The following is a 25,892-nucleotide window of genomic DNA, read 5'->3' as shown; positions in this document are numbered from 1 at the left end:
TTATATTCTATAATCAACTAATTAAGTTAATTCGTGTATTGTATCCTTATCTCAACTCATTTTAAGTAAAAAGAACTGAGAGAGCTGATATAGGGGTTTATCTAAATTATAAATCAACCGCTTTTTTGGCGCCTAATTAAAAGGCGGACAGTGGAAATAAGAGTAGGACTAAAGAGAATTCTATTTATGAAATATTGGGGAATTCTGGGAAATAACGAAACAACCCAAATTATTGGCTTTTTTTGTGGATGTTGTGATAAAAGTTACTATAAATGACTTCACCTAGTAGAGAAAGGAGTTCCGTAGGTAGTAAAGCATCTAAAAACCAAAGCCCAAATAGTTTAGACTTGGGATTAACCAATAATGATACCAGCTGTCCATTATGTATGGAGGAAATGGATGAAACTGACAAGACATTTTATCCTTGTCAATGTCGCTATCAGATATGCCTTTGGTGCTACTATCATATTTGTGACCAACTGGATAATAAGTGCCCAGCTTGTCGCCAACTATATAAAGTCTCAAATATTTCAAAGACTATCCAGAATGGCACTATTGAAAGAAGTATTATTGATGGTTTTACATGGTCTGGAGATAAAATTATGAATATGGACGATAGTAATATTTCACAAATAACAGGAACAACTAGTACTGGAGAGCTACAAACATTAACAAATGAATCTTCTATATATAATCAATCATGTACACCATCTGAAGATACTTTACACCAGCAAAGTTTGGGAGATATGCGGATAATCCAACGAAATCTTGTCTATGTTGCTGGTTTAGATTATTCCAATGCAAAGAGAGAAATTTTGGCAGGTAGTGACTCATTTGGCAAATTTGGTAAAATCCTTAATATGCGAATTGTCCCTATAGACTATGAAACTTATAGTGCATTTATTACTTATTGTGATGAATTATCTGCTACCAAAGCTATAAAAAGTGTAAATGGCAAGAAGATATTTGGAAATAATACGATAAGGTGTTCGTTTGGTACTAATAAATACTGTAGCAATTTTATCAGAAATTTAGCTTGCACAAACCCAAATTGTGCCTATGTCCACAAGCTGGCTGAAAGTAATGACTGTATAAATAAATCTGAACTTTTGAATTTTCATTCCTCAAATAAATTTGCCTTAAAATCCTTAAAGGAGCTTAGAAGTACAATTGGATTTGGAATTAGTGACAATACTAATAAATTATCTGAAAACAATGATACCAGAGAAAGAAGATCAACTAGAAGTAGAAACAAACGCAATGTAGATAAATGCTTGGAGACTACGGGGATACCAACAGTTACAATAGACGGAGATATTGTGGAAGATACTACAGAAGATACAATAACACAATCAGTAACTGATCAAGCTATAATACAAATAGCAGATGAAACAGCGGATACATTGAAGAATGGATCAAGAGTAAAACAAGATCCAACTATTTCTGATAATACCTTACTTGAATCTAAAAATATAGATACAAAGGACACTGACAACTTAATAGAGAAACCTTTATACTTTGTGGGATCACAAACTATCTCAAGAAAAAGACCACAATTAGATGACTCTAATACTGTATATAATATTAAATTAGGTGGGAGTGAGGAGCAAAAGAGTATTAACAAAGAGAAATTTCAGCAGAATCAAGATGAAGAGATCAGATATACTGAAACTACAAGCGAACATAAAGATGTAACATTAGCTGTTCGAGGCGAATTTCTTAAATCTCTTCCTCAAGGATTGAAGATAGTATCTGTACAGTCATCTCAATCCTCATTAAATGAAAATTATAATCCGCGGTGCTTATCCAAAGGTGTACAGCAATTAGCTGATGTTGAAGCTGGGATATTAAGATCCCTACAACAACATAATAATATGAGAAATTCCCTGGGAAGTGGTCATCACCACTCTTCAATACAGCAAGGACTCAGTATATTAAGAGCTATTATGCCACATGCAAATATCACAATACAGGGTCAGTAAATATTCTCTATAGATCTTTTCATTATTTCTTAGTATCTGTAGTTTATTTACATGGTTATCACTATATAGTTTAGTTACCTAGATGGAGTAGATGTAAGGTTCTAGATTCCCCTTCCTTTTTGATATTAATATTATCTCTTACAAAAGCCCTACCTACCGTAGAGCGGAATAGCTCAGAGGTCCAGAGCGTCAGGCTCATAACCTGAAGGTCCGACGATCGAAACGTCGTTCCGCTTCTTTTCACAACTACTTTATTGCTGATCCCTCCCCCCAACTTAAGACTTATACATAACCCCCCAGAAAACTTACAAGTTTTTTCCCTTGAATCTCTTAATATCTTGAGGAGTTATTTTACAACTCATTTATAAGGTATAGTGAAACCTGTCATTATGTGTATGTAGTTGGATTATTTATTGGGTTTCCTGGAGATTGTATATTTCTTTTTATTTATATTATTTAAGTGAATATTTGAGAGTAAAATTAAATTAAGGAAAGTAACTTGAATCTAAAACAAGATAGTATATCCTATATACTATCTCAAAAGGTATACTGTATTTCTATTTGTAATGAGTGATGATAAAGACATATTTACTACTACAGGAGTAGAAATTGTTACTGTCGAGGTCTTCCAAGGACTATCAAACTCAAAAAGGTGTGCGTTTGATATTGGAGGTACACTGGTGAAATTAATATACAAAATTTCACTAGAAAGTGAGCATGATGAAGCAGAAGAAAATAAGAGAGAGTGCATCTCTAAGCAGACCTTGAAGGGACATATTAGCTGTTGTGATTATAAAGAGGAAATAAAATATAATTTTTATCAGCAACTTTACAATAAATTAGAACCAGAAGAGATTAACACCATAAGACGTGGGCAACTAAGTTTACTTTTAGAACCCACCATTAAAAGAAGTGGAACTCAACTCATATTTTGTGTTATTTGTAGAACATACAATCATGTAGGTTTTCAATTGGACAAACTAATTGAGTTTGCAAAAAAACGAAAATTAATTGGAGAACAGCCAAATTCTTATTATATTGCAGCTACTGGAGGTGGTGCATTCCGTTTTGCTGAATTTATAAATAGCATAGGGTACGAAGTTATTCAATATGATGAGATGCTTAGCAATATACAAGGTCTAATATGTTTTATGTCAAAATGTATCACTGAGAAATTTATACGAGAAAATAGAAATCCACTTGTTAAGGAGGAGCAGATCTTTGAAATTGATAATACTTCAGGATTTATAAAAGGTTCAAGTATTAAAACAAGAAAACTAAATATAATGAATAAAAGTACATTGAATATAATGGAATTTAAATTGACTACTGATTATTCAAAGCAAAGTAATTTAGAGTCCTATCAGGAATTGAACTACCATGATTTAAACCATAGACTTAAACATGTATTAAATTATTCAATTAATGGAAATATTTCGAAAATAAACTATCCATTTCTTCTTGTATGTATTGGTTCTGGTGTTTCAATTGTTAAAGTGTTCTCTGAAGATAAATTTGAAAGAGTAAGTGGAACTCCTCTAGGAGGAGGAACTGTCTTTGGACTGGCAAGAATTCTATGTAACATCTCCAATATTAATGAACTAAAAAGCCTATATAATAAAGATACCTGTAACACAGATGCTAAGATTATAAAAGAGCAAAGTATATTATATTCAAAGAATAAGTATACAGAATTTAGAGGAAAACATAAATATGATGCAGAGAACTCTAGTGGAATTACACAAAATATATCTACGAGATTTAATCAACACAAGGGGGTTAGAACTACATTTTTTGGAAACATGAAAGATGACTTAGAAATTAAGAGACAGTTTAATCGTCGAGAAATTGCTCATAATTTGATAGAAATGGCTAATCATGAAATTTGTTATTTAACATGCCTTATGGCAATGAAGTACCATATATCACATGTTTATGCTACAGGATCTTATGTGGCTCAAGGTTTCTTTGCAATTCCGACTTTCAAGAATGTAATGACAGATTTGAAGTTGGAGAATATAAATCTTTATCTCATACATATGAATGGATTTCTTGGCTCACTTGGTGCTTTAATATAACATCTTTAGTTAAGCTTGCCTAATTCTCGCATTTGTTTTATAAATATTAGTCGACTCCTTTACAATAAAGTTGATAAAATGCAACATTTTGGTTAGATCTTAATGTTATATTTAGCATATTTGATTATTAGAAAGATTGATTTCATTCCTTGTATATTGAAATAAACCTTGAGAATATTGACCAACAGTTTGCCCATTACCTTTCAGTATATATTTGTAAGTTAAAAGTCCCTCTAAACCTACAGGACCTCTTGCATGAATTCTCCCCGTACTAATACCAATTTCAGCTCCAAATCCAAATCTAAAACCATCTGCAAACCTTGTAGAACAGTTTATAAAGACGTCAGCTGAATCAATTTTGTTTGCAAACAACTCAGCATTCCCTTGATTACTTGTAACAATTGCATCTGTATGATGGGAACCATACTCATTAATATGCTTAATAGCTTCATCAATATTAGATACAGAAAGCACACACATACTGAGTCCACTAAATTCATGACTAAGTAAGTCTTCAGTTACACTTTTAGTTTTGTCCTTAGGTAAGAAATTAATACAATAGTCATCGGCATAGAATGTAACTCCAAAATTCTTCTCTTCTAGACGCTTTGATAATAATGGTAAGAAAGATGAAATTATAGACTTATGCACTAGTAATGTTTCCATCGCATTGCAAGCTGCTGGATAGTCTGTCTTACTATCAATAACTATATCCAATGCTTTTTCATTATCGTAGTCTCTGTCTACATAAACCATACAAACTCCCTCAGCATGCCCCATTACAGGTATAGAAGTATTTTGCTTGACAATATTAACTAATTGTCCAGATCCACGTGGTATTACAAGATCTATATATTCGGAGATCTTCAAGAGACCTTGAACTTGTTCATGTGTATAGACAATTTGGACAATATCTTCATTGATACTGTTGTTAGTTGTTGTTACTCTCCTTAATGCAGCTTTTATTGCCTCCACAATTTGACTATTGGTATTATGAGCCTCACTACCACCTTTTAAAATCAGTGCATTGCCACTCTTAATTGCAAGTGAGGCAATTTGAATGCCAACTTCTGGTCTAGCCTCAAATATAATTAATAATACTCCAATCGGACAAGTCTTACGAAATAGTTGTAAACCATTGCTTGTTATTTCTCTAGCTAAAGTAATTTTACCTAGAGGATCTTCAAATGATATCACATCGTTAATACCAACTATACAACTATTTAATTTTTGTTCACTAAATTGGAGACGTTTTTGCATCACACTAGAAATATTATTTTTCTTAGCCAGACATAGATCTTCATCATTAGCAGATAATATAGTTGAACGACGATTCTCTAATTCTTCAATTATTGTCTTCAATATTTTATTACGCTCCTGCTGTGTTGTTGAAGACAATAGTATCCCAGAATTACGAGCTTTTTTTGCTATAGTTAACAAACTGTTAGTATCAGACATTATAGTTCAATAATTTCAAGTATATACTATTATAACTCCTATATTGTTATTATTAAAAGTTGAAATATATAATCTCAACGTCTAAGATCCAAATCTGGATATTACCATCCTTCATTGGTTTTTATGTATTAACCAGTAATATTTGCCGCTAAAATTAAGAGATCCCTATTTAATACAGGATTCCAAGATATTCACATTTTGTATATTTCTCCGTCAATTTAGGCCAAGTAACAATAAATCTGTAAAATCTCACATTTAAAATTATCATATGATGTTATTTAGAATCGAAATTTACTTACCTATCTGCAAAAGGTAAAATCAACAACCCAGAGATGGACAAAGTTTCAGCTCGACAAAAACTTTCAATAAATACCATTTTGAACTTTCTGAAAAATAACATCTGGGAAAATTTAGATAATAAATACATTTGCCTATTTATCTTTATAGGGTCAGAAGGAATCACTCACCTCTAATAACAATGCACTATAACATATTGGAATACATGTACCTGGGCCATTTACTATTAATAAATCTGGCTTTTCTGAAAATACTACACGAACTGACTCAGATAAAGCCTTTATTGATGAAAATACTGAAGTTAAATAACTTTGTCCCACTTCTCTACTTCTTGAGATATCAACAAAATCTATCAAATTTTCTGTTTGTTCTTCACTTAGTCCCAGTTCCCTAGAATATACGTATATTGTCTTTTTTCTACTTAAGTGATCAGTTTTAGCAATTATACATACTAATTTTATGCTATCCTTTATATTGAGGTCTTTTAAAAGCATTAAAAGTTCTGTTGTGTGGCCTCCAGAACCCAGAACTGTCATTATTTTTACTTTCCCTTTTTTCTTATCCCCATATATTGGTGTAGAATTTCTTACAACTCTGAAAGATACTCGGTAAAAGATCCAGTATATAACTCTTGCTAGTATGAAGCCTAAAACTATAAATAACATTGTCCAAATAGTTTATTATACTCTAAAAATTATAAGTCTATACCTACTGTATATATTTTAAGTTGTACGACATCTAGCACCGCCTTCACTGTTTAGAATTGATTATACTTTTCTCAGAAAGATTATAATTGCTAAGTATAAATGCCCTAATGTAAGTATTTTAAACTAGCTAGAATATACTTTATATAAATTGAGGTAAAGGAAATTTAAAATATTTACCTTAGTACTTATGATTGATCTAATGAGTTGCACACAATTTAGAAGTCATTAGCGCCCAATAAATCGATACCCCTCCAAGAGACGGTACTAAAAGCACTGCGCATTCGGAAATAAATAACATGCATGCGAATAGTATAGTATGTATATTTTTCCTAAAATATAGAATTACTGAAGAGCTCACAACTAAAAATCAGCAGGATTTTTATATGAAATAAGTAATGCAATGGACGATTATTCAGTTAACTTAGGCCTCAAGGCCAGTAGTATTCCTGAGCAGACAGATTCCCCAATTTCAAACTCCACAACATTAAATTCTTTATTGGGTAATACAGAAACTTTTAATAAGAGACGTGGATATTTACATCCACCTACAATAAATATTTCACTTCCACAATATTCATTATCACCAAGCGAAATAAGACGTAAAATCTCTAAAATTTTCCAGAAGTCTTTGAATACTATTAAACAAAGTTTTATCCATCTGTATCAATGGACTCTAAGATATATTTGGGATAATCAACAATTAGAAATACCTGGTGATCATATATATAAGTCATATGTCTGGGGTCAGCTATTCAATGTTGTGAAAGCTGCAATGTGGTGGGGGATATTCGGTACTTTCGTGACCCTACTCCTTGAAAACGATACTGCCTCTGGATCTACAAGATTAACTTTCAATATTGCACTAGTCCTTATGTGTCCTATTGCTGGAGCTATTGCAGATCATATGCCAATTCGCACGATTCTCTTATTTGTATCAATTTCAAGAGCACTTATGTGGTGCACAATAATTCCTACAGTGTATATTATCGGTCTCATAATTGGTTATAATTCTTTTGTAGAAATTGTCAGTTTGAAGCAATTTTGTATTATAACTGCGCTTGATGGTATCCTAGTTGCTTTGGCTAATGCAGTAGATTTAGATTGTGGTGGTCTCGAGATTTTATCATACCAGTATAATATCAGTATTACAGATATACAAAAATCTCAGGCAATAGCAACCCATCAAGCAATTTTTGACTTTTCATTTATACTTTTAAATCCATTAATCGCAATCATATCAATATATTCCGTTCATTTTATATATAAACTAGGAAATGAGCATAATACAAAAGTTGAAAGCTTTTACAATAAACACAGTAGTAGTTCCTTGCATTATCCTCTTGGAAATTCTGGTGTGGAGATTCCGTTACTAGTAGTTACTATATTTTTTCAACTTTTCTCTTTTTTATCAATTATAATTTATAAGTGTGGAATACCTGCAATAGAAAGGTATACTGAAAGTTCTACAGTTACTGATGAAGTATATCATGCAGCCCCAAAAAGCAATTTTTCTTCAGAAGATGAAGAATCAGTTAAAAGTTTAAAAAGTATGGATGAATCTATACCTTATAATACTTATTCTGAATCATGCACACCAAAACAATCAGAAATATTGGCAAGAATAATAGATATATATGAGGGATACAACCTTGTCAAGACTAACAAAAGGTTAAGAAATCGCATAATACTCCTTGCATTAGAGACTGCTATGGAGGATGCAATGGTTTCAACATCTATACCACTCTGTGCCATACAAATTGCTAAGTCAAGTCTTTCTCAATTTAGTGGGTCAATTGAGGATCCTATGAAATTTTGGGCAGCACTTTCAGGTTTTATAGCAGTTGCTGCTATTGGAATTGGAAAATTATCAAGTTGCATTGTAACTTGGAAATTCCAGCAAAGAATTCAATCAAACTATGCGTTAGTTGTACAGCCACCAAGTAATGATTTACATTCTAGTTGTAGATCCTCAATCCCAAATTCAAATACAACTAATGTCTCATCATCTTCAATTTTCCCTGATCAGGAAGCAAACCCTGGATTAGCTAGACATACTTATTGGATACTTTCTAGTGTTCAAAATTTTAGAGTATTGTACTCATTTGTCCTTGCAGCTGATTTGAGTGTAATTTTACTCCCAATATCTTTTTTCTTAATATTATCAAATACTCGTCTTATATCTATAGCAGGTAAGCTACTAATAAATCATTTGAAAAATAAATATATATCCTAATATTATGACAAATGTGGATTTCATAATATAATAAACTCAATACTGAATTTTTCTTCAGGATTTATCATTGGTATGATATTCTGTACTTTCTTCTTTGGTTTATATTCAGCTCCAAAAATTGGCTTTGCCTCAATACTTAGAAATTTCATAGAGGACCAAGATAAGGCTGGTAAGTGTAAAGTTTGAATCATCAGAAATTCTAGGACTCATTTAATATCTCTGACTGCTAAACGTATAAATTTCTTCAGTTCAAATTTTCGCATTTTCTGGGGCTTTTATTACAATTATTGATGGTATAATCATTTCTATTATATCGTGGATCTTTCACATTACAAATTTGTGGTCAACATTCTTTACAAGTTTAGTTGTAATTACAATTATCTATGTTCTCCATGGTATAACGGAGTGGACATTTGTAAATTTATTTCACTAGAGCCAAACTCAAGAAGTTAGGCAAAAATAGGAAAATATAATCAGTGAATTATTTATTTGAAATGCAAATATAAAAGTAAAACAATATACAAAAAGGATATATTCTATGTTCAAAACATAATATACAGCTTTTTAGATAAATAAGCCTTATATAGGAATATAATAGTTCCACTATACAACTTTTAGAAGATGCAATTATATACTGGGAAAATACTTAGTTTAACAAAGTGAAGATATTCTGCTGAATCTTGTTTTATTCTGTTAATATTTTGGTATAGATAAAAAGGAATATATTTTTTTAATACAAGTGTAAAAGTGGTGAAACTAATCCATATATACTTATTATACATTCATATCATCAATCGGATCTTCTCCATTGAAATCAGTAGTGGAGATTGTATCTTGGTTCATTGATGTATCTGAATCTGCAGAGAATCTAGTTGGAGTAGTTCCAGTTTCAGTCTTTCCATACCTAACTAGAGTTTTACAATTTGGACAAATTGCATTTCTCAATAGCCAAGTATCAATACAACTTTTGTGAAATGAATGGCCACAAGCTGGGAGAGTTCTTATTGCATCACCAGCTTTGAAGTCTTCAATACATATAGAACAAGGACCAATACATTCATTACTTTTAACTTTTCTTACTGGTAATGCCGAAACCTCAACAGGAGATAGTCCATGCCTAATAAAGTGAATACCATAGTCTGCTAAAAGACGCAATCTTCCCCATCTACGTACAATTTCTTCATTTTCTAATAGTTGAAGGTCTTCTTCCGCTCTTCGTATTCTAAATTCGAAGAATACGGAGATCCCTATAAATGCTGAATACATTGCAATCCATACATAACATAGAATTAGCCAGAAAATAAGAAACCAGGGATGATTTGCACCATTTCGAGGTAAACATTGGGGAGTTTTCAACTCAATATTTTTAAACCAAATTGTCCCAACAATTGTCCATGATACAAAAAAGGGGAAAATAATACAAAGTATACTCAAGTTAAGCCAAAATGGTACACCTGAAGTACTTGTACTGGGAAGAAAATCTTCACTATCTTCAGATATATACTGAGAAATATAGTATATAATTCTAAACAAGATAATTGTGGCATAGCTAATTACAAGCCAAAGTTGGATAGGATGACAACAGCTTGCAAAGCTATTCCATTGGGTAAAAATATCAATGCTGGAATATATCAAAGCAAAAGCTAAGATAGCATCATTAATACTTAGTCCGACCATCGGATTGGGAATTTAGAGATTGTAAATCACGCTAATATCCAGATATCAATGCAATATGGATAATTAAATATTAAAGTAAATAAAAAGGAAAAGCCAGACCCAGCAAAAGTAATACCTATATATATTAAGACTGTGACAAAACTTGCCTTTAGTTCTTGCTGGAGGAGGAAAAGAAAGTATACTTGAGACTATAGCTTTGAAAACAATCTAAAGGGTAAACAACCCAAAATATTCTGCTCCCTACTAAATAAAACCTATGCAGCTTTTAATTCATTGCATCCCATCGCACCACGTAATGTCTTTGCATGCCTTGCATTATTCTCGATACTTCCAACCTAGGAACATCGCGTTCTGGAGCTCTACATACCTACTCTGAGCATGTAACTGTTGTCGTGTCTCTCCAGAGTAGTATCTCTAATAGCAATAATATGATAAGTATCCATGATAATAAACTTAATTTTGCTGATATATCTTTTAATTAAACTTTATAACCTGTATTTTACTAAGATATCACTTTAAGTTACTGATATAGATAGCTATAGAGTTGCTGAATATAAAAAAAATATTAGTGTGCAAATGTACTTTGTGCGCGACGTAAAAAATTAATACTTTAAAGTTTCTAAACTCTAAAGTACTTTGAAATATAATATAATTTAAAATATATTTTATTCTCAAGAGTATAAACTTTCATCCACTATAAATATTAATAACGTTACTAAAATATCTCGAATATTTTGACTGGGTATTAGACTTTAATTAATAGATTTGCTGCACTAAAGTGCAGATAATTACTATAACTCCTTCTTTTAGCACCATATCAAGTATCTTGTAGTATACTAATTTACTTAGTAAACTTTTTAGTAAGAATAAAGATTTTTAGTAGATGTCTCGATCTTATAAGTAGAATCTAGAAACTATAACATAACATTGAATTTGCTATGTCATCTTCTATCAAATTTTATTCATACCCCCTACATAGAACTAAATAATAATGGCTGACAATAAAAAGTTATATTATATAGTATACTTAATCATAATAAATATTGGATTAAAGGTAATAAGATAAGTAAAAATATATATTGCAAGACTAAATCTAAGTTTGATCTCAACAATACCTCAGTGCTCTCATGTGCTATCTTATATTAATTTAAAGTTACACAGATTATTGTTCTAAAAGTTTATCTTATTAGTACTTTACAAAACATTATTACAAAGACAGTAGACTAGTTTCTAAAATGAAACTTAGTATTGAGAGTTCAATGAATTCACATGAAAGTTATGCATTGTAGGTACTAAATATATAAAAACTAAAAGATTTAAATATAAAGAATTCTCCAGGATAATTAAAATATTTAAGTTATTCTATGTAAGTAGCAAATATTATATAAGGATTATTACTAGTATTATGAAATAACTCATCGGAGTTTATAATGCTGACAAACTCATCATCACATTTGTACCATTTTGAATATAATTGGTATATATTACTGATGTATGAATTTGGTTCTTTATCAATATCTTTGAGTGTGAGTATATTGTTACTCCGAACTGTACAGTAGTAATGACCTGAGTCTATAGAGTTCCCATTATGAAAAATAAGACCATGTATTGAATAACAATAGTTTTGAAAATTAAATACTTCTTCAATCTGAATTCTAATTTTATTCTTAACTCCCCTCTTAATACTTGTATTCCAAGTATAATTATTCAAAATTAGTATAAGATATGGACAAGGTTTTTCAAGGCTTGACCATTTTCTGGCTTGTGTTTCACAGTTACACTTTGAACAGTGATATGATTTTGGCCCATCTAATACTTCTAATGAAAAATAATCCACCAATATAGAAGAAAGAGATATCTGGCTAGATTGAAGTCCATTCAGGACTTTGTAATTATTTCCTGAGACTGATAGTTCTAGAATTGATAATGAATTTTGGACTTGTTCAGTAGTATTTTTGCATGAGCAACATTGTAAAAAATGCCTTGTAGTCATATTGAAGCTGGGACATGTTGAACTAATGTTTGATAATAAAAATCTGAGAAATTCAGAAGCATCGTGTTGAACCCCTAAAGGAAATACAGTGGAAATCTCTCGAATCAAATCTCTGTCTGGAAAAATAGCAGGTTGTTGATTATTAAAGGGTCTTACCATTTTATAAATTGTCTGATAAAGAGATTTTGAGAGGAGAGAAGAATTGTAGGATTTCTGATGGTAGAGCCAATAGAAAAATGATGAGCTAAATCTCAAGCACTGCAGTACAGAGTTCATATAACAAGTATTTCCAATATTTACAATTCCAACAACTTTCTCACTAGAAAAATATAGCCATTTACAATAATTTGAATCGATATATTTAGTATATATTTCTTTATCAGTACTTTTATGAGAGAAATAATCACTTTTATATATGGTTGAGTAGTGCGGATCTTTTCTTATTTGTGTTTTAGAAGCAAACTTGTATGCTGTTAAGTCTCCAAGTAATATATATAATATAGAGAGACATTTCGGAGCTTCATTAGATGACTCATAAGGTATGATACCATTTGTGAAGAGAATTATAAGCTTTTCAACATATTTACATAATTTAGTAAGATATTCAAAATCTATTTTGTATATTAATTCTTTTAAAATCCAATATAGTACCTGAAGAGTTGGTAGATTCCAACAGGAATTATCCTGTATAGAAAATATCAAATATAAAACTAGTTTTCCTGTAATATTTGGTCTATTTTCAGTAGATATTACTGTTGCTAATTCAACGAGTATCCTTTGATATTCAAGTTCAAATATTGGACCAAATAGATGAAATAAAATAAACAGATTCAATAGTATTTTTTCTATATTTACATATTGAGATGTACCACATAATGTAGATTCATCAGCCCCATCTCCTAGTGAGCTCTTAATGGTTAAGAGTTTAAGCATATAACGGAACAATTCAATTCTGTAGTTCTTCAAACAAGTTAAAATTTGAAATCCTCTCTCAAAGTATAGGCATAAATTGTTATTATTTATAGATTCTGAAATTATATTAAGAAGATGAAAAGTGAAGATTATGGAACCCTTGAGATAATTTTTTGTATCAAACAATAAAGTAAGTCTTAAAATCATGTCTTCAATTTGTGCGACCTGTTTATCCCCCAAATTTTTTTGTAGAAACCAAAATAATAAAATCCTAATAATTTTCAGTTTCAATTTAATATGTTGAGAGTTTGATCCTAAAATTATTGGAAAATTGTGAATATTCCAACAATCTATTATCCAGGTGCGAATTGGTATTGGTGGAACTTGCTCTATGTGAGACAGTCCATATGATTTTTTTATATATATTAATAACTCATTAAAAAAAGACCAAAAGTTATCCAAACCATAACCTTTACACATGTCCGTATCATAGTTTTGTAAAGTAAACATATTTGAGTAAAATATACATATTGGAGGTAAACAAGTATCAAGATCTTCAATATTACTCTTATTAAATAAGGTTCTGACTAGTCTATCTTGTGGAAGAGAAAATAATGTCTGGAGCAATATATTTGGGTATTTAAAAGCTTTTAATCTCAAAATTTTGAGATTCAATTCGTCACTTTTCAATAAATCGAAAAGTTCAGTTTTTAGCAATATATTGTTATCACTACATTCTAGCTTTTCTATAGGCGATATATCCTTGTATTTAGACATATTAAACTTACCAACATTAGTATTATTATTGTCAATGTCTTTATCATATATTTCTTGTATCTCCTCAATGTCAAGTGTTTCATACTTCTCTGACTTAAACAAAGTTTCACTTTCATTACTGGAATTTGTAGAACATGGGCTTATTGGTGACTCAAATGAGTCATTATCGCTAAATATTTTACATGGAAATTTCGGAGATGCTTCATATTGTTCGTTGTTATATTTTGAAGAGTGATCTAGTTTGTCTATATGCAATGATATCTCATCATAATCTAAACTGTTATACCAATAATTAGCAATATTCATGATTATTAAAGATTTATAGTAAGATTAAATAGACTGTATAAACAATATTATAATATGATCAATTGGTAGTTCCCTTTTTTTTATCCCTAAATATATTGTATAATCTTAAGGCTCTTATATTTCCGCATTTGACTAATCAAATCATCATAAATAACTTAAAAACCAGTAAAACTACAGTGTTAGTATGGATGCATCATATGTTCATCAAATGAATATTATTCCAATATTCTTTATCATAAAATTCCTTCACTCTTAAGTCCTAAAATATCAAAAAAAAAAAAAAAACGCGCTTATAACAAGTTGCTATTAAAAGCGGTATTATAGGGACATCGTGTACCGCTGGTGAATATTAGGAGTTAACTAGGTAGGAGATCATACTAGCTTGACTCAGAAATGCTATCTAGCTACACCTAAGATCAGTGCGATTGAAAATTTATATAGAATTAAACAGATATTTGCATGTTATATACTGTAAGTAAGCTTGTGAAGGCCTGCAGAAGACTATTTTGGTTACTTCTTAGTGCAATCCTATTAATAAGATTAAGCTGTTTAGCTACTGAAACTGACTCCATCTCGGAGGGCTCAACTGTTGGTTTAATTATACAGTCTGATGAAGATTCAAATATTGCTACTTTCATAGATATGCTATCATTATTGAAGCCTGTTATATTATCAAAGCATACCCAAGACTTAAACGAAATATCCAACATAACTAAATCAATTAGTGCTGAAAATATTAAACTAAGTAATATGGATCCTAAATTGTCAGATATATCTATAAATCAAACTCAGGAGAATATATTTGAAAATACGAACACAAAATCTGAGGGTAATATGACACATGTTGGATCTTCCACTATACTAAAACCAACTGAAGTTAAAATATCTTCTGAATTATATAACTCTGGAAACCATTATACATGGGAAGATATAATTCAAATAGATAACTCTCGACATAAAAATACATCAGAATGTAGTAAACAAGGGATTAAACTCCAAGATAATACTATTTTTATATCTTGTATTAAACCCACAGAAATGCAATCACCAGGGAAAATAAAATTTGAAGATAAATATATTCATTTGTATAGGCAGTCAGGAGGTACAGTTGCAAAGCACAAATTTAATGTAAGAGGGGAGCTTACACAGAGATCAAAAACTTGCAAATACCCTAACAAAGTATTAAGTAAACCTAATCCCAACATTAAAAAAAATTTGAATCACCAAAATTATTTAAGATCTATACCATACAATAGGAGAAATAGATATATAGATAATTTGGAGAAAAAGAAGAATTTTATTAAATATAATAGTGTCAAATTCTTTATTGACCAAAATCCAATTGTGATGAATACAATACTTCATGTGAAACCTGCATCTGAGAGCTAGATAATCAGGAAGAAGATATAAACAATTTCTTCAATACATGTAGATAAATAGATAATGCATTGTAGAAGGGGATTTTCAAAAAAAAAAGAAAAAGAACTATTCCCTTATATAACTATATATCCAAAACCAATAATATAACTTCAATAGTAAAGTAATTTTAAACTACCAAATATGGTCTATTCATTACTTAATATTTATTACTAGCAAATTATTAAAGTCTGAATCTGCATAATGAGAATCAAGATCAGTGCTGAAATGAATATATAGCAAGAATTGATACTAGGGCCAAAGCAGTGATAAGTATAAGCACACTAGATGTGGCCAAAGACATAATATATGGAGATTTAGGTTTTGAGGATTCTGATCCATTATTATGATCTAATAGATCGGATTTATTATAGTGTATATTGGGGATAAACTCTTGAACTTCATTCAGAGTTTTATATTTAATTGGATATTCAAATCTCCCTGATATTTCAGATGAATGATTGCTCTCAACTATTTGGGATTTCATTAAATCCTCTGTATAATTAGAAACTTGTAAAATCTTGGTGGGAATATTATCTATCTCTATAAGCTGAGATCTTTTTTTTTTCTTCAATATTATCGGAACTTCTGTTTCCCCAGGTAATTGATTTAACTCACTAATGCTAGAATTCTCTAAATATCCATTAGATCTGAGGATATTTCGACTTTTATCCTGCTTGATAGGATGAAATTTTGAAAACTCCTGTAATTTAGTTAAATTTTCTGATAATCTATCTTGAATATCTTGTTGATTTGAGGAGTTATAACCAGAAATGTCCGTAGAATTCTCTAATTTATTAGGTGTCTTTTGAAGTGATATTGACAATAAGTCTTTAGCTACTGTAATTTTATGAACAGCTCCTGCATGTTCAGGATATACAAGATCAAAATCGATTGAATAGTCAGTGAATTCACCATTTTCAAAATGAATATCATCTTCTATAGTATACAATGAAGTTATTGATCTGATGTATTCAGAATTTGCTCCTATTTTAAATTTATAATCTCTATTTGGATATTTAAAAGAGTCGATATTACTCGCTTCAAATATATTACTATTATACTTCAATTCTTCACTTCCCAATATTCTTTTTTCATTATCCTCAGATACTTTTAACTCCTTACTTCTACTGCATTTAGTGTCATTTTTATAAGTACTATCTCTAACACTTCTGTTATGTTTTGAACATCTATTGGATGATTTATATTTTTCATTTTGATCATATTTTGATTCAACCAAACCAACTATTACATTAAATAACAGGAACCAAAGGATTATCTTTTGCATGATCATTAATAATTAACTAATTGACCTTAAACACAAAGTTGTCAAAAATTGACAACTTTAAAATCCCTAACCCTTATTCGCGATTCTTCTTCTCCGCTTCCAGTTGATTAAGGATCAATTTTATTGTTCCCCCCAAAATAGGTTGTCCTTTACTAGTTCTCTTACACAATATTATCTTTCTTTTGTGCCTCTCTTCAAGCTTCCTCTTCTTTTCTCTCTTTACTTCCCTTATTTTATTTTCCCTTTCTTCTTTCTCCATTTTGAGTTTATATGCTTCCTTTAAAGCTGCTTGGAAGGGATTACTTTTTTTTCTCCTCTCATTTAGTTTATTATTCATTAGATTATACTCCAATATGGTAAGTAACAACTCTAGGAGAAGGAGATATTGCTTTTCATCAATTATGAAGTATCGGCAATCCACGTCATATAACCGCCTGATTTATAACGCTTAATCTAAAAATATTTGAGATGGCAAATAATATTTTCAACTTTTTTTCAGTAGTCTACCTTTAAAAATCTAAGCTAATATTATTTGTCTCAAGTTTCCAAATTTACACTATGGAAAAATAAATGCATTATAAATAGAGATACAAAGTTTTTTTTAGTAATTTTATTGTTGATAATTAAGGCCTAAATAGATATTTTAAAATCCAGATTTAATATTTAAACGACTTTATACTCTAACTGATCATACATAGTGATACAATACTAATCAACTATGTATTTCTAATCTATTGTCCTATCAATTACCCTATATTTGCGGTCATTAACCTTATAACCTGCCATTAAAGTAATTTACCTGTAACTTAAACTCTAGAAACGATCTACAGGTCTTTTATTATATAAATATCTCTTAATTACTATCACTAAATAACTAATTACTCAAAAGCTATATTTTCTACTTTTTTAGTAGCTTATTTTAACTTTTTTTCCTCTAAAAAAAAAAAAGTTATGCTGAAGAAGTAATATTTAATTATATATAAAAATTGAACTTTGCTTCTAATCTTACATAAATTATTGAGTATGTTATCCATCCTAACCCAGAGGTACAATGATTTGCCAATATTATATATCCAGACTATATACTCTAGTTATACTATAAATAATACATAATAGATTTTCTCAGAATAAATTCTGAATAACAAATATTTAAATTATCTTTACTTTCTTCTACTTCTTTTTTTTAACTCTAGCTATTTATTTCTATTTCAAGTAAATGTAAAAACCCTATTTATAATACAAATTAATACTTGTATGGAAGTACTTTATAGAACCAAATAGTCATTAGTAAAAAATATAGTAGTTAAAAGATACATCAATAAGAGACTCAATTTCTCAAAAAAAAAAAAGAATTAGAAATGAGTATGAATATAATAAGCTACCTAAATTTTGATATAATTCTGCAAATTACTATTTTATAATATTTTAAAGATCAAAGTAATTGTAAATACCTTTAAATATATAAATCTCAATTTATCGGAAAGTATTAATTACTTCAAACAAGCTGGTATTTAAGCGCTGTTAACGGATTTACATCTTGGTAATTCCGAGTGATAAGTTCTCTCATTTCCTAAGTATCACATTAATGGAATGCCTAATTTGTTATTCCAATCTAGATGATAGTAATAGTGTTGAATATCAGGTTTATGAGAATTCTTCTTGGTATTTATCCAAGTAAGTTATAAATATCTTCTTCGCAATATCTCCGTGTCTTGTTTAATAAAAGATTTAATATCTAAAATACTGCAGATTCTGCTTAGGGTGCATAGAAATTTTAAAGAAAAATCAATTTTATAGGTACTGTGAATCTATTAAAAATACAAAGTGTTTAAAGGAACAACGAGCTCTACTTCAGCGTGGACCACCAGTACGTTACTTGATTTTTATTATTGATTATTCAATAAACTTAATAATTTTTTGCTATATCAACCAGATTAATGTCCGGGATATTCATGGATTTCCTGAATGTCATGATAATGAAGTATTTTCACTATGTAACTCAAAAACTAGAGATAACATAGATCCTAAATTGGATGGATCACTAATTGGAGATGAAAGAATAAAATTTTGGAATGAACTGAAACAATTTATTAGTAAAGAGGATATGCCTGAGGAAATAAGTAACGAATCAAATTAAGAAATCATTTTAGAAATAAAGTTTTATTTATGATACAAGTTCGTAATATTAATTGATTAGATTATATATATATATTTGTACATTAGTTGTCTCTATATTTATATACTTCAAAGTTAAGGGGACTAACATATTTTTGAAATAATTATTTTTTATTATGCTTAGTTACACTCTAAATTTCTAGAAATATATTTGAATGTACTCCTCTGCTCCTCTTTGAGAATTGAATATAAACTTTGCTTTGTATGATCATCAATTATTTCCAGTATTGGCTGTATACAAGATTTTCTAATTATATTTGATATGAGTTGGTAGTCTCCTGATAATTTATCTGTAACATCTTTTTTTTCTAGAGCATGTAAATAATCAATGAGATCCACTATTAAGGATGTAGAATACCTTTGGACTTTATTTTTTGTATATTGTGAGGCTATTAGAGGATATAATCTACTTATCCTTTTTATATGTTGTTCATACGGTCTATCTCCATGTTTAGTTTTATTAATTGTATCTCCCAACAAAAGTAGAGATTTCAAAGATTCCTCAATTAAATGAAATTGGGATATCCAAACATCTATATGACTCGTAACTCTTTTACCAAAGTTATATTTTCTACTAGATTGGTCCCATAGTGGATTTAATAAATTGTATAAAGGTAAATATGCTGATATCGATATGCAGTCAAATAAACAATACCAAGAATAAGGTGATATATCAGACAGTATTTTTGGGGCATCTTCACCATAATTTAAATTATTCAAAGCACGTGATACATTAATACTTGTTGAAAGTACTAAATGTGAAGCAGGTAATACCTGAGCTATTGTATATGAGTTGTGTTCTTTATCCATTATATGGCATTTAATTGAAGAGGCATACAAAACTGAAACAATATTTGATATTCTGACAATAATAAATGGCACAGTGAGTGGAGGAAATAAATTGAGTATGCTTAATATAGATATAATTTTCCATGAAATTGCATTTATATAAAAATAAAGTCTATGTGATGGACCACCATTTCCAAGTTTTACATATATATTGTCCTTTAAACATGGTGATAACCAACGATATACTTGACTTTTATGTCTAAATATATTCCAAAAAATATCAATACCTGTTAAATATTCCCAAAAAAAATTGCAATTATTTACAGCATTATGCTGCAGTGTTTTTACTGTTGTTCGGTAATCCCAAAGAACTCCACTCAGATAGTGACAATTTAATCCATCTAGAGTAAATTTAGCAGGAGCATTTCTTGTTAATTTATAAAAAATGTCATAAAGCATCATTTGTCTATTAAACTCTACAGAATCCTCAAAATGAGTATCATTTATTGAGCTTCCCTCCAATATACAATGACTTATATATTTTATCCACTGAATTATTTTATCAGCTTCTATTTCAGAATTATCAAAAATTCCAAATCTAAGATTCACTTTACAAATAACAAAGCCAGCATTTAAAACATTTATAAATATTTCTTGTGCCTGGTTATAAAAAGTTGTACTCAAGTCACAATTTGTTTCTTTAGTATTATTTTCTGATTTATTTTGTTGTTTTGTAAGCTTAACTACTTGAGATGGAATTTCTACAATAATACTCAAAAGAAGAATAAAAGTATCTAGAGCCATCAATAATTTCTTTCTGAGATCCCCTTGAACGAAAGCTTGTAGAAGTATATTATCTATTAAATGTAGTATATCTAGAGTAATTATAATAATAGATTTCGCTCTTTTTAATTTAGTCAGAATATTATTATTAATACTGGAAATTTTACACTCTTCAAAATTTGATCCTCCATTGTCTTCCAGATCCAATATTAATATATTAGGGTTTAGTAATATAAATAACTTACATAGCATCAGATTATGTTCTATACAAATATTTGATTGGAATAAACTATTAGATCCTAATTTAGCAATATTAAAAAGTGTGTTTTGTAATACTTCTAACGAATACAGAAGAGGTGATTGATTATTTATTATAGAAGATTTTGATACTTGATTCTTTAAATTTTCCATAAATACTTGTGGTCCAATATGTCCTACTTGAAAAATTTCAATACATAAATAAATCTGGCAATACCAGTTAGAGTTTTCTAAATCATAACATTTTATAGTAAAAAATCCATTTTGTTCAACCCACCACCACCATCCCAAATAATTTAGGTGTTTTAGTAAATAGGATAATTTATGTATTATTTTATCATCTTCATCAAGTTCATGACAGATAACTAACCTAAGTATATTTATCATTATTTTTTTAGTACCAAATTTAAAATATTCATCATTTGTGGCAATTATTTGAAGGTATTTAAGAAGAAGTTTATTGTTTTCTTCTATATTTGTATTGAATAGTCTTTCCTGCAAATAATATGTAAATTTTTTAGATATCTCTGTATTATCATCTATCCAAGAATATACACCATGAATTATCAAGTTAAGCCACTCAAAATTTCCATATTTCTCCTCTGAATTGAGCTCCAGGTCCCAGAAGACTCTGTTTAAAAATATCCAGTATAGTTGGAAGGCTATATGTGCCATTTTATCTATGTCATTTCCCAAGTACCATGATGAGCTAACAAAAAATTGAATAGATTCTTTCTTATTCCAGAATTTTAGTAATAGACACAATCTTAAAATATCTTTATCCCTATTTATAGGTGATATTCGCCTTTTTTTTTTAACTACCTCTTTTAAAGTTTCTTTATTGACTTTATATATAATATTAACTAGAATATTTTTACATAATTCGAGAGTTATCCTCAGAAGTGGCAAAGCTAATGATGGAATTTCCATATAAGTTTTTGTATTATCACTATCTTGAGTAAATATAATGTATTCAAGAGTAGACATAAGAAATACACTGACTTTAGAACTACTACTATTTAACATATCACTTATAATTAAGGGATTTATTGTATTTATTATACTAAAACCACCAAGGATATACTGAGATAAAATAAACTTCGAATTTTCATAATTGAGAGCTAATTTTTCATCATTTGCCAGCTTTTTATAATACCTAAATATACAATTTATTAAATTTTTGACATCAAAATACTTATTGAATTCTTGCAAAGTACTACAATTAACGAGTGAAATTAGTGTTAGCACATCTAAACAGGTGCTACTTTTATTATTAAAACCATATCTATAGTTGTATAAGATATTCAAATTTTTATAAATAATTTGTTGAATTTCCGGTTCTTCATCTACTTGCCAGGATAGTAATTTTCTGCAAATGTGAATTATACCTAAAGTGAGTACTATATCCCCAATAATATCCAAGGATGATTTTTTTTCACTTGAGATTACATTTTTATTTTTTACATTATTTATTTTAAGTACAACTTCCATAATGGGAACTGTCAGTGCTTCGTTAAAGTTTATATTTATTAGTAGTATCCCAAGCCATATTGACAAAATGGTTAAATTCAATATTTTATCTTCCATATATTGCTCATCTTCAAATTCTTTAATTGACATACCCATTAATGTATCCAAAAAGTCATTTAAAATCGTGGGAATTTGAGCAGGTAGACTTGATAGTGAGATATCTCTAATAACTGATTCGAGGCAAGATTTTTTAAGAAAAAGCTTCCTTTTAATATATAAATTTGAACCATCTTTAGTTAAAGTTTGCTCATTTGACAATAAGATGTGCGCAATTTCTTTTAGTAAAGTTGTAAAATCCCTTAAATTTGTAAATGTTTCTATATATCTTGCAATACAAATATCTACAGAGTAATTAATTTGATTTGAAGTGTTATCAAATTTTGATCCTGTAATGAGAGACATCACTATCTCTAAAATATCGTCTTCAATAGATGCTTCCAACTTATACACATCATCTGTTGCAAGTATACTTCGTAAAAAAGGCAAACATTCTACTGGATCTACAATAATACATAATTCAATACACTTCCATATATACTTATTAGTAAGGCTCTTGCTTACTAAATAGTCCAATGTTTTACACAAAGATTGATATGTGTGATACTGAATATTTTCATTATTGTCTATACCTTTTCTTATAATAAAGATATTATTTGAGACTAAGAAATCAAAGCATTGACAGATATACTCAGTATTTCTTAAAAATACATTGTCATTACTAATAACTTCACTTATAAATAAATGGAATAATAAATACTCAGGTGAGTTATTTGGACCATTATTTGAAGTCTTATTTTCCATTTTAAAATAATTATGACATCTTGTCTCGTGTATCCATTTCATAAAGTGGAATATTAAGTGATAGCTTGATCCCTTGTTGTCAAATAAGCACTGGTATAATTCAAATGTATAATTCTTTGTACTTTCTAATTTTGTATCTACTCTTCTGCCTATTGCTTGATTCTTTAGTATAATTAAGAAATGATTAATGTGATTTTCACTCAAGGTAAGACGAAATATATCCAGAATTCTTTTTTTAAGTATTTCATTATCTTGTGTACTCCATCTCTCTACGAAAAGAGTAGATAATGGTTTCCAAAGATATTTGACAATTAAATTAAAACTATTCCTAGGCTGTAGAAATCTCGATAAAATCCTATAACATATTTGGATCATAACTAAAACTAAGTTATATCTATTATTTCTTTGGGATTCTATGACTTGGCAAGTAAGATTAATAAAACCTTCAGTATCTTGAGAAAATAACTTAACATATTTCTTCCCCATTACCCTCATGATATGTATCCATGTATTTAAATATTCTTCTGAGGTATCCAGTTTAATATTAGGAAATATATAGCCATACCATAAATTAGCAAAATATTGTGGCATTATATAATCATCAGGTAAATTACCAAGTATAAATCTCAAAAATTCTAATTCTTCAAGTGGTATTTCATTATGAGAATATTTCACCCCTTTATCTAAGGGTACTTTTCTTCCTTTTGATTCATACCATTCATATAGCCAAATAGCCAACCTTCCATCCTCTGCATCTTTTATAGCTTTTTCAGGAGATATCAATAAAGTTAAGTCTCTGCGACATTCTATTTTCAAAATATCACTGCACATGAACTTCTCATATAAAGAAAATAAATTGTGTCTTAGTCTGACCTGTGCTATTTCAGTTTCATGACCATTTTTCATAAAATACCGCTGTATTTTAACTGGTATAAGTAGTAAAAAACCGCTATAAGGTATATGCCAGTATAATTTAGGTTCCCACTATGGACAAGCGGAACTAGAGGTATTTTGATATTTAGGAGAGAGACATGAAAGTTCTAGGTTTAAATCTTTAATTGCATGAAATGGATTAATATAAAGAAATTTGACATACTGGGGAAGATATATAGTGGGATATATAGTACAATTTTTCAAATTAAGGACGGTACTAAAGATAAATTATATGCCTTGAAGGTTCCAAATCAAGAAATAAATTTTAGACAAGATGGTAAAGTTTACTTGGAGAATGAAATCAAGATACTTTCAAGTATTAGAAATAAATATATAATAGAACTAGAGGGAGTTATTAGAGATAAGAATACAAATATGGTTTATATGGTGTTGGAATATGTTCCTTTTACATTAGAAGTATTGATAAATAAATCGTATCAATTAAGTATTGAAGAAAAAATCAAAATAATATATCAAATATTAAAAGGGGTTGAATATCTTCATAATAAGGATATTGTCCACTGTGATCTAAAACCTATGAATATTCTGATTGATAAATACAATAATATTAAAATATGTGACTTTGGGATGGCAAGGAAAATTAATTGGTTAGATAGCTGTGAATATTTTAGGGTAAGATATATCTATAATGTTTGATCATCCAATGATATATTTAGAAACTTGAAACATGGAGGAAATGACTTAACATTAATTTTAAGTCATTTTAAAATGCTTGAAAAAAGGCGAATCTGAGGATGAAAACTTCTAAATGAGAATCTTAATATGTAAGTACTTTTAATATAATTGCGAACTTCATTTCTAAAATAAAAGTTAAATTTGGGAATTTTAATTAAAGCTTAATTACAATTCTAGACAGAAGTTAACAATTAAACTATTGAATTAATATTGCATATTTTAAGATTCTTGTTTTTAAGTCTAACTTTATCTTAACTTGTTTGTTTTCCTTTAATTAATAAGTGAATCCTATATTTTATTTAGGCTACAACACTATGGTATAGAAGTCCTGAAATATTACTAGGGGATTTCAATTATACAAAATCGTCTGATATATGGTCTATTGGTTGCATATTTGGAGAGTTATTATTAGGTAAGCCACTTTTTCAGGGTAATTCGGAAATTGACCAACTATTAAAAATATTTCAAGTTACTGGAACACCAAATAATTCTTTATTTGAAAATTTTAATTCGTTACCATGTATAAGAACTGGTGTCATATTTCCACAATATAAAGTGAATTGGAATCTTGAATTTCAAGATAAATTATCCCCTGAACTGAAAAATAAAGTTTTAGATTTACTAATAAAACTTCTTAACCCATGTCCAAATAGAAGGACTAATACAAAACAAGCTCTTAGACATAATTTATTTTTTTTTGAAGATGAATATTAACAGGTAAACTTTCAATATTAAATATATATATAAAGTATTCTTAATATCAATATATTATTTGAGGAAAACTTCAATATTATCTATAATAT

At 29.2% G+C, this 25,892-nt stretch overlaps 13 protein-coding genes and 1 non-coding gene across 14 annotated transcripts, besides 9 other annotated features; 7 read left to right on the top strand and 7 right to left on the bottom strand.

Annotated features, from left to right (window-relative positions):
• Window positions 1-7: part of a sequence feature (AT_rich) that runs on past the window's edge.
• A 265-nt stretch (window positions 8-272) lies between these two features.
• On the top strand, window positions 273-1,982 carry CMU_015160 (RNA recognition motif. family protein; the record flags this gene model as incomplete). The annotated part of the gene is made up of 1 exon (XM_002141152.1): window positions 273-1,982. One exon carries the CDS (start codon window positions 273-275, stop codon window positions 1,980-1,982), a length of 1,710 nt encoding a protein of 569 aa, XP_002141188.1.
• A 162-nt stretch (window positions 1,983-2,144) lies between these two features.
• CMU_015150 lies at window positions 2,145-2,218 on the top strand. The gene has a single exon. It is a non-coding gene; the product is annotated as a tRNA-Met (tRNA).
• Window positions 2,219-2,414: 196 nt separating this feature from the next.
• Window positions 2,415-2,442: a sequence feature (AT_rich).
• A 106-nt stretch (window positions 2,443-2,548) lies between these two features.
• On the top strand, window positions 2,549-4,060 carry CMU_015140 (uncharacterized protein; the record flags this gene model as incomplete). Its single annotated transcript, XM_002141151.1, has 1 exon — window positions 2,549-4,060. One exon carries the CDS (start codon window positions 2,549-2,551, stop codon window positions 4,058-4,060), a length of 1,512 nt encoding a protein of 503 aa, XP_002141187.1.
• A 111-nt stretch (window positions 4,061-4,171) lies between these two features.
• On the bottom strand, window positions 4,172-5,518 carry CMU_015130 (gamma-glutamyl phosphate reductase family protein; the record flags this gene model as incomplete). The annotated part of the gene is made up of 1 exon (XM_002141150.1): window positions 4,172-5,518. The coding sequence occupies one exon, from the start codon at window positions 5,516-5,518 to the stop codon at window positions 4,172-4,174; it is 1,347 nt and encodes a 448-aa protein (XP_002141186.1).
• Window positions 5,519-5,967: 449 nt separating this feature from the next.
• CMU_015120 (uncharacterized protein) lies at window positions 5,968-6,480 on the bottom strand (the record flags this gene model as incomplete). The annotated part of the gene is made up of 1 exon (XM_002141149.1): window positions 5,968-6,480. The coding sequence occupies one exon, from the start codon at window positions 6,478-6,480 to the stop codon at window positions 5,968-5,970; it is 513 nt and encodes a 170-aa protein (XP_002141185.1).
• Window positions 6,481-6,922: 442 nt separating this feature from the next.
• On the top strand, window positions 6,923-8,941 carry CMU_015110 (uncharacterized protein; the record flags this gene model as incomplete). The annotated part of the gene is made up of 2 exons (XM_002141148.1): window positions 6,923-8,711; window positions 8,814-8,941. 2 exons carry the CDS (start codon window positions 6,923-6,925, stop codon window positions 8,939-8,941), a joined length of 1,917 nt encoding a protein of 638 aa, XP_002141184.1.
• A 588-nt stretch (window positions 8,942-9,529) lies between these two features.
• On the bottom strand, window positions 9,530-10,432 carry CMU_015100 (zinc finger, C3HC4 type domain-containing protein; the record flags this gene model as incomplete). The annotated part of the gene is made up of 1 exon (XM_002141147.1): window positions 9,530-10,432. One exon carries the CDS (start codon window positions 10,430-10,432, stop codon window positions 9,530-9,532), a length of 903 nt encoding a protein of 300 aa, XP_002141183.1.
• Window positions 10,433-11,071: 639 nt separating this feature from the next.
• Window positions 11,072-11,102: a sequence feature (AT_rich).
• Window positions 11,103-11,789: 687 nt separating this feature from the next.
• Window positions 11,790-14,420, bottom strand: CMU_015090 (ubiquitin carboxyl-terminal hydrolase family protein; the record flags this gene model as incomplete). The annotated part of the gene is made up of 1 exon (XM_002141146.1): window positions 11,790-14,420. One exon carries the CDS (start codon window positions 14,418-14,420, stop codon window positions 11,790-11,792), a length of 2,631 nt encoding a protein of 876 aa, XP_002141182.1.
• Window positions 13,748-13,769: a sequence feature (AT_rich).
• A 459-nt stretch (window positions 14,421-14,879) lies between the features above and the next one.
• Window positions 14,880-15,809, top strand: CMU_015080 (uncharacterized protein; the record flags this gene model as incomplete). Its single annotated transcript, XM_002141145.1, has 1 exon — window positions 14,880-15,809. The coding sequence occupies one exon, from the start codon at window positions 14,880-14,882 to the stop codon at window positions 15,807-15,809; it is 930 nt and encodes a 309-aa protein (XP_002141181.1).
• A 244-nt stretch (window positions 15,810-16,053) lies between these two features.
• CMU_015070 (uncharacterized protein) lies at window positions 16,054-17,130 on the bottom strand (the record flags this gene model as incomplete). The annotated part of the gene is made up of 1 exon (XM_002141144.1): window positions 16,054-17,130. The coding sequence occupies one exon, from the start codon at window positions 17,128-17,130 to the stop codon at window positions 16,054-16,056; it is 1,077 nt and encodes a 358-aa protein (XP_002141180.1).
• A 67-nt stretch (window positions 17,131-17,197) lies between these two features.
• Window positions 17,198-17,461, bottom strand: CMU_015060 (uncharacterized protein; the record flags this gene model as incomplete). Its single annotated transcript, XM_002141143.1, has 1 exon — window positions 17,198-17,461. The coding sequence occupies one exon, from the start codon at window positions 17,459-17,461 to the stop codon at window positions 17,198-17,200; it is 264 nt and encodes an 87-aa protein (XP_002141179.1).
• Window positions 17,299-17,379: a sequence feature (GA-rich).
• Window positions 17,462-18,087: 626 nt separating the features above from the next.
• Window positions 18,088-18,112: a sequence feature (AT_rich).
• Window positions 18,113-18,709: 597 nt separating this feature from the next.
• Window positions 18,710-19,261, top strand: CMU_015050 (uncharacterized protein; the record flags this gene model as incomplete). The annotated part of the gene is made up of 2 exons (XM_002141142.1): window positions 18,710-18,798; window positions 18,922-19,261. The coding sequence occupies 2 exons, from the start codon at window positions 18,710-18,712 to the stop codon at window positions 19,259-19,261; spliced, it is 429 nt and encodes a 142-aa protein (XP_002141178.1).
• Window positions 19,262-19,388: 127 nt separating this feature from the next.
• Window positions 19,389-19,417: a sequence feature (AT_rich).
• Window positions 19,418-19,419: 2 nt separating this feature from the next.
• Window positions 19,420-24,366, bottom strand: CMU_015040 (uncharacterized protein; the record flags this gene model as incomplete). Its single annotated transcript, XM_002141141.1, has 1 exon — window positions 19,420-24,366. The coding sequence occupies one exon, from the start codon at window positions 24,364-24,366 to the stop codon at window positions 19,420-19,422; it is 4,947 nt and encodes a 1,648-aa protein (XP_002141177.1).
• Window positions 22,579-22,607: a sequence feature (AT_rich).
• A 156-nt stretch (window positions 24,367-24,522) lies between the features above and the next one.
• On the top strand, window positions 24,523-25,803 carry CMU_015030 (cyclin-dependent kinase A-1, putative; the record flags this gene model as incomplete). Its single annotated transcript, XM_002141140.1, has 2 exons — window positions 24,523-25,026; window positions 25,393-25,803. The coding sequence occupies 2 exons, from the start codon at window positions 24,523-24,525 to the stop codon at window positions 25,801-25,803; spliced, it is 915 nt and encodes a 304-aa protein (XP_002141176.1).
• A 13-nt stretch (window positions 25,804-25,816) lies between these two features.
• Window positions 25,817-25,863: a sequence feature (AT_rich).
• Window positions 25,864-25,892: the final 29 nt, after the last annotated feature.

This window comes from Cryptosporidium muris, genomic scaffold (genome assembly GCF_000006515.1).
Source record: "Cryptosporidium muris RN66 scf_1106632373475 genomic scaffold, whole genome shotgun sequence".
NCBI classification, from domain to species: Eukaryota; Apicomplexa; class Conoidasida; order Eucoccidiorida; family Cryptosporidiidae; genus Cryptosporidium; species Cryptosporidium muris.
This window is presented reverse-complemented; position numbering and strand designations above follow the sequence as displayed.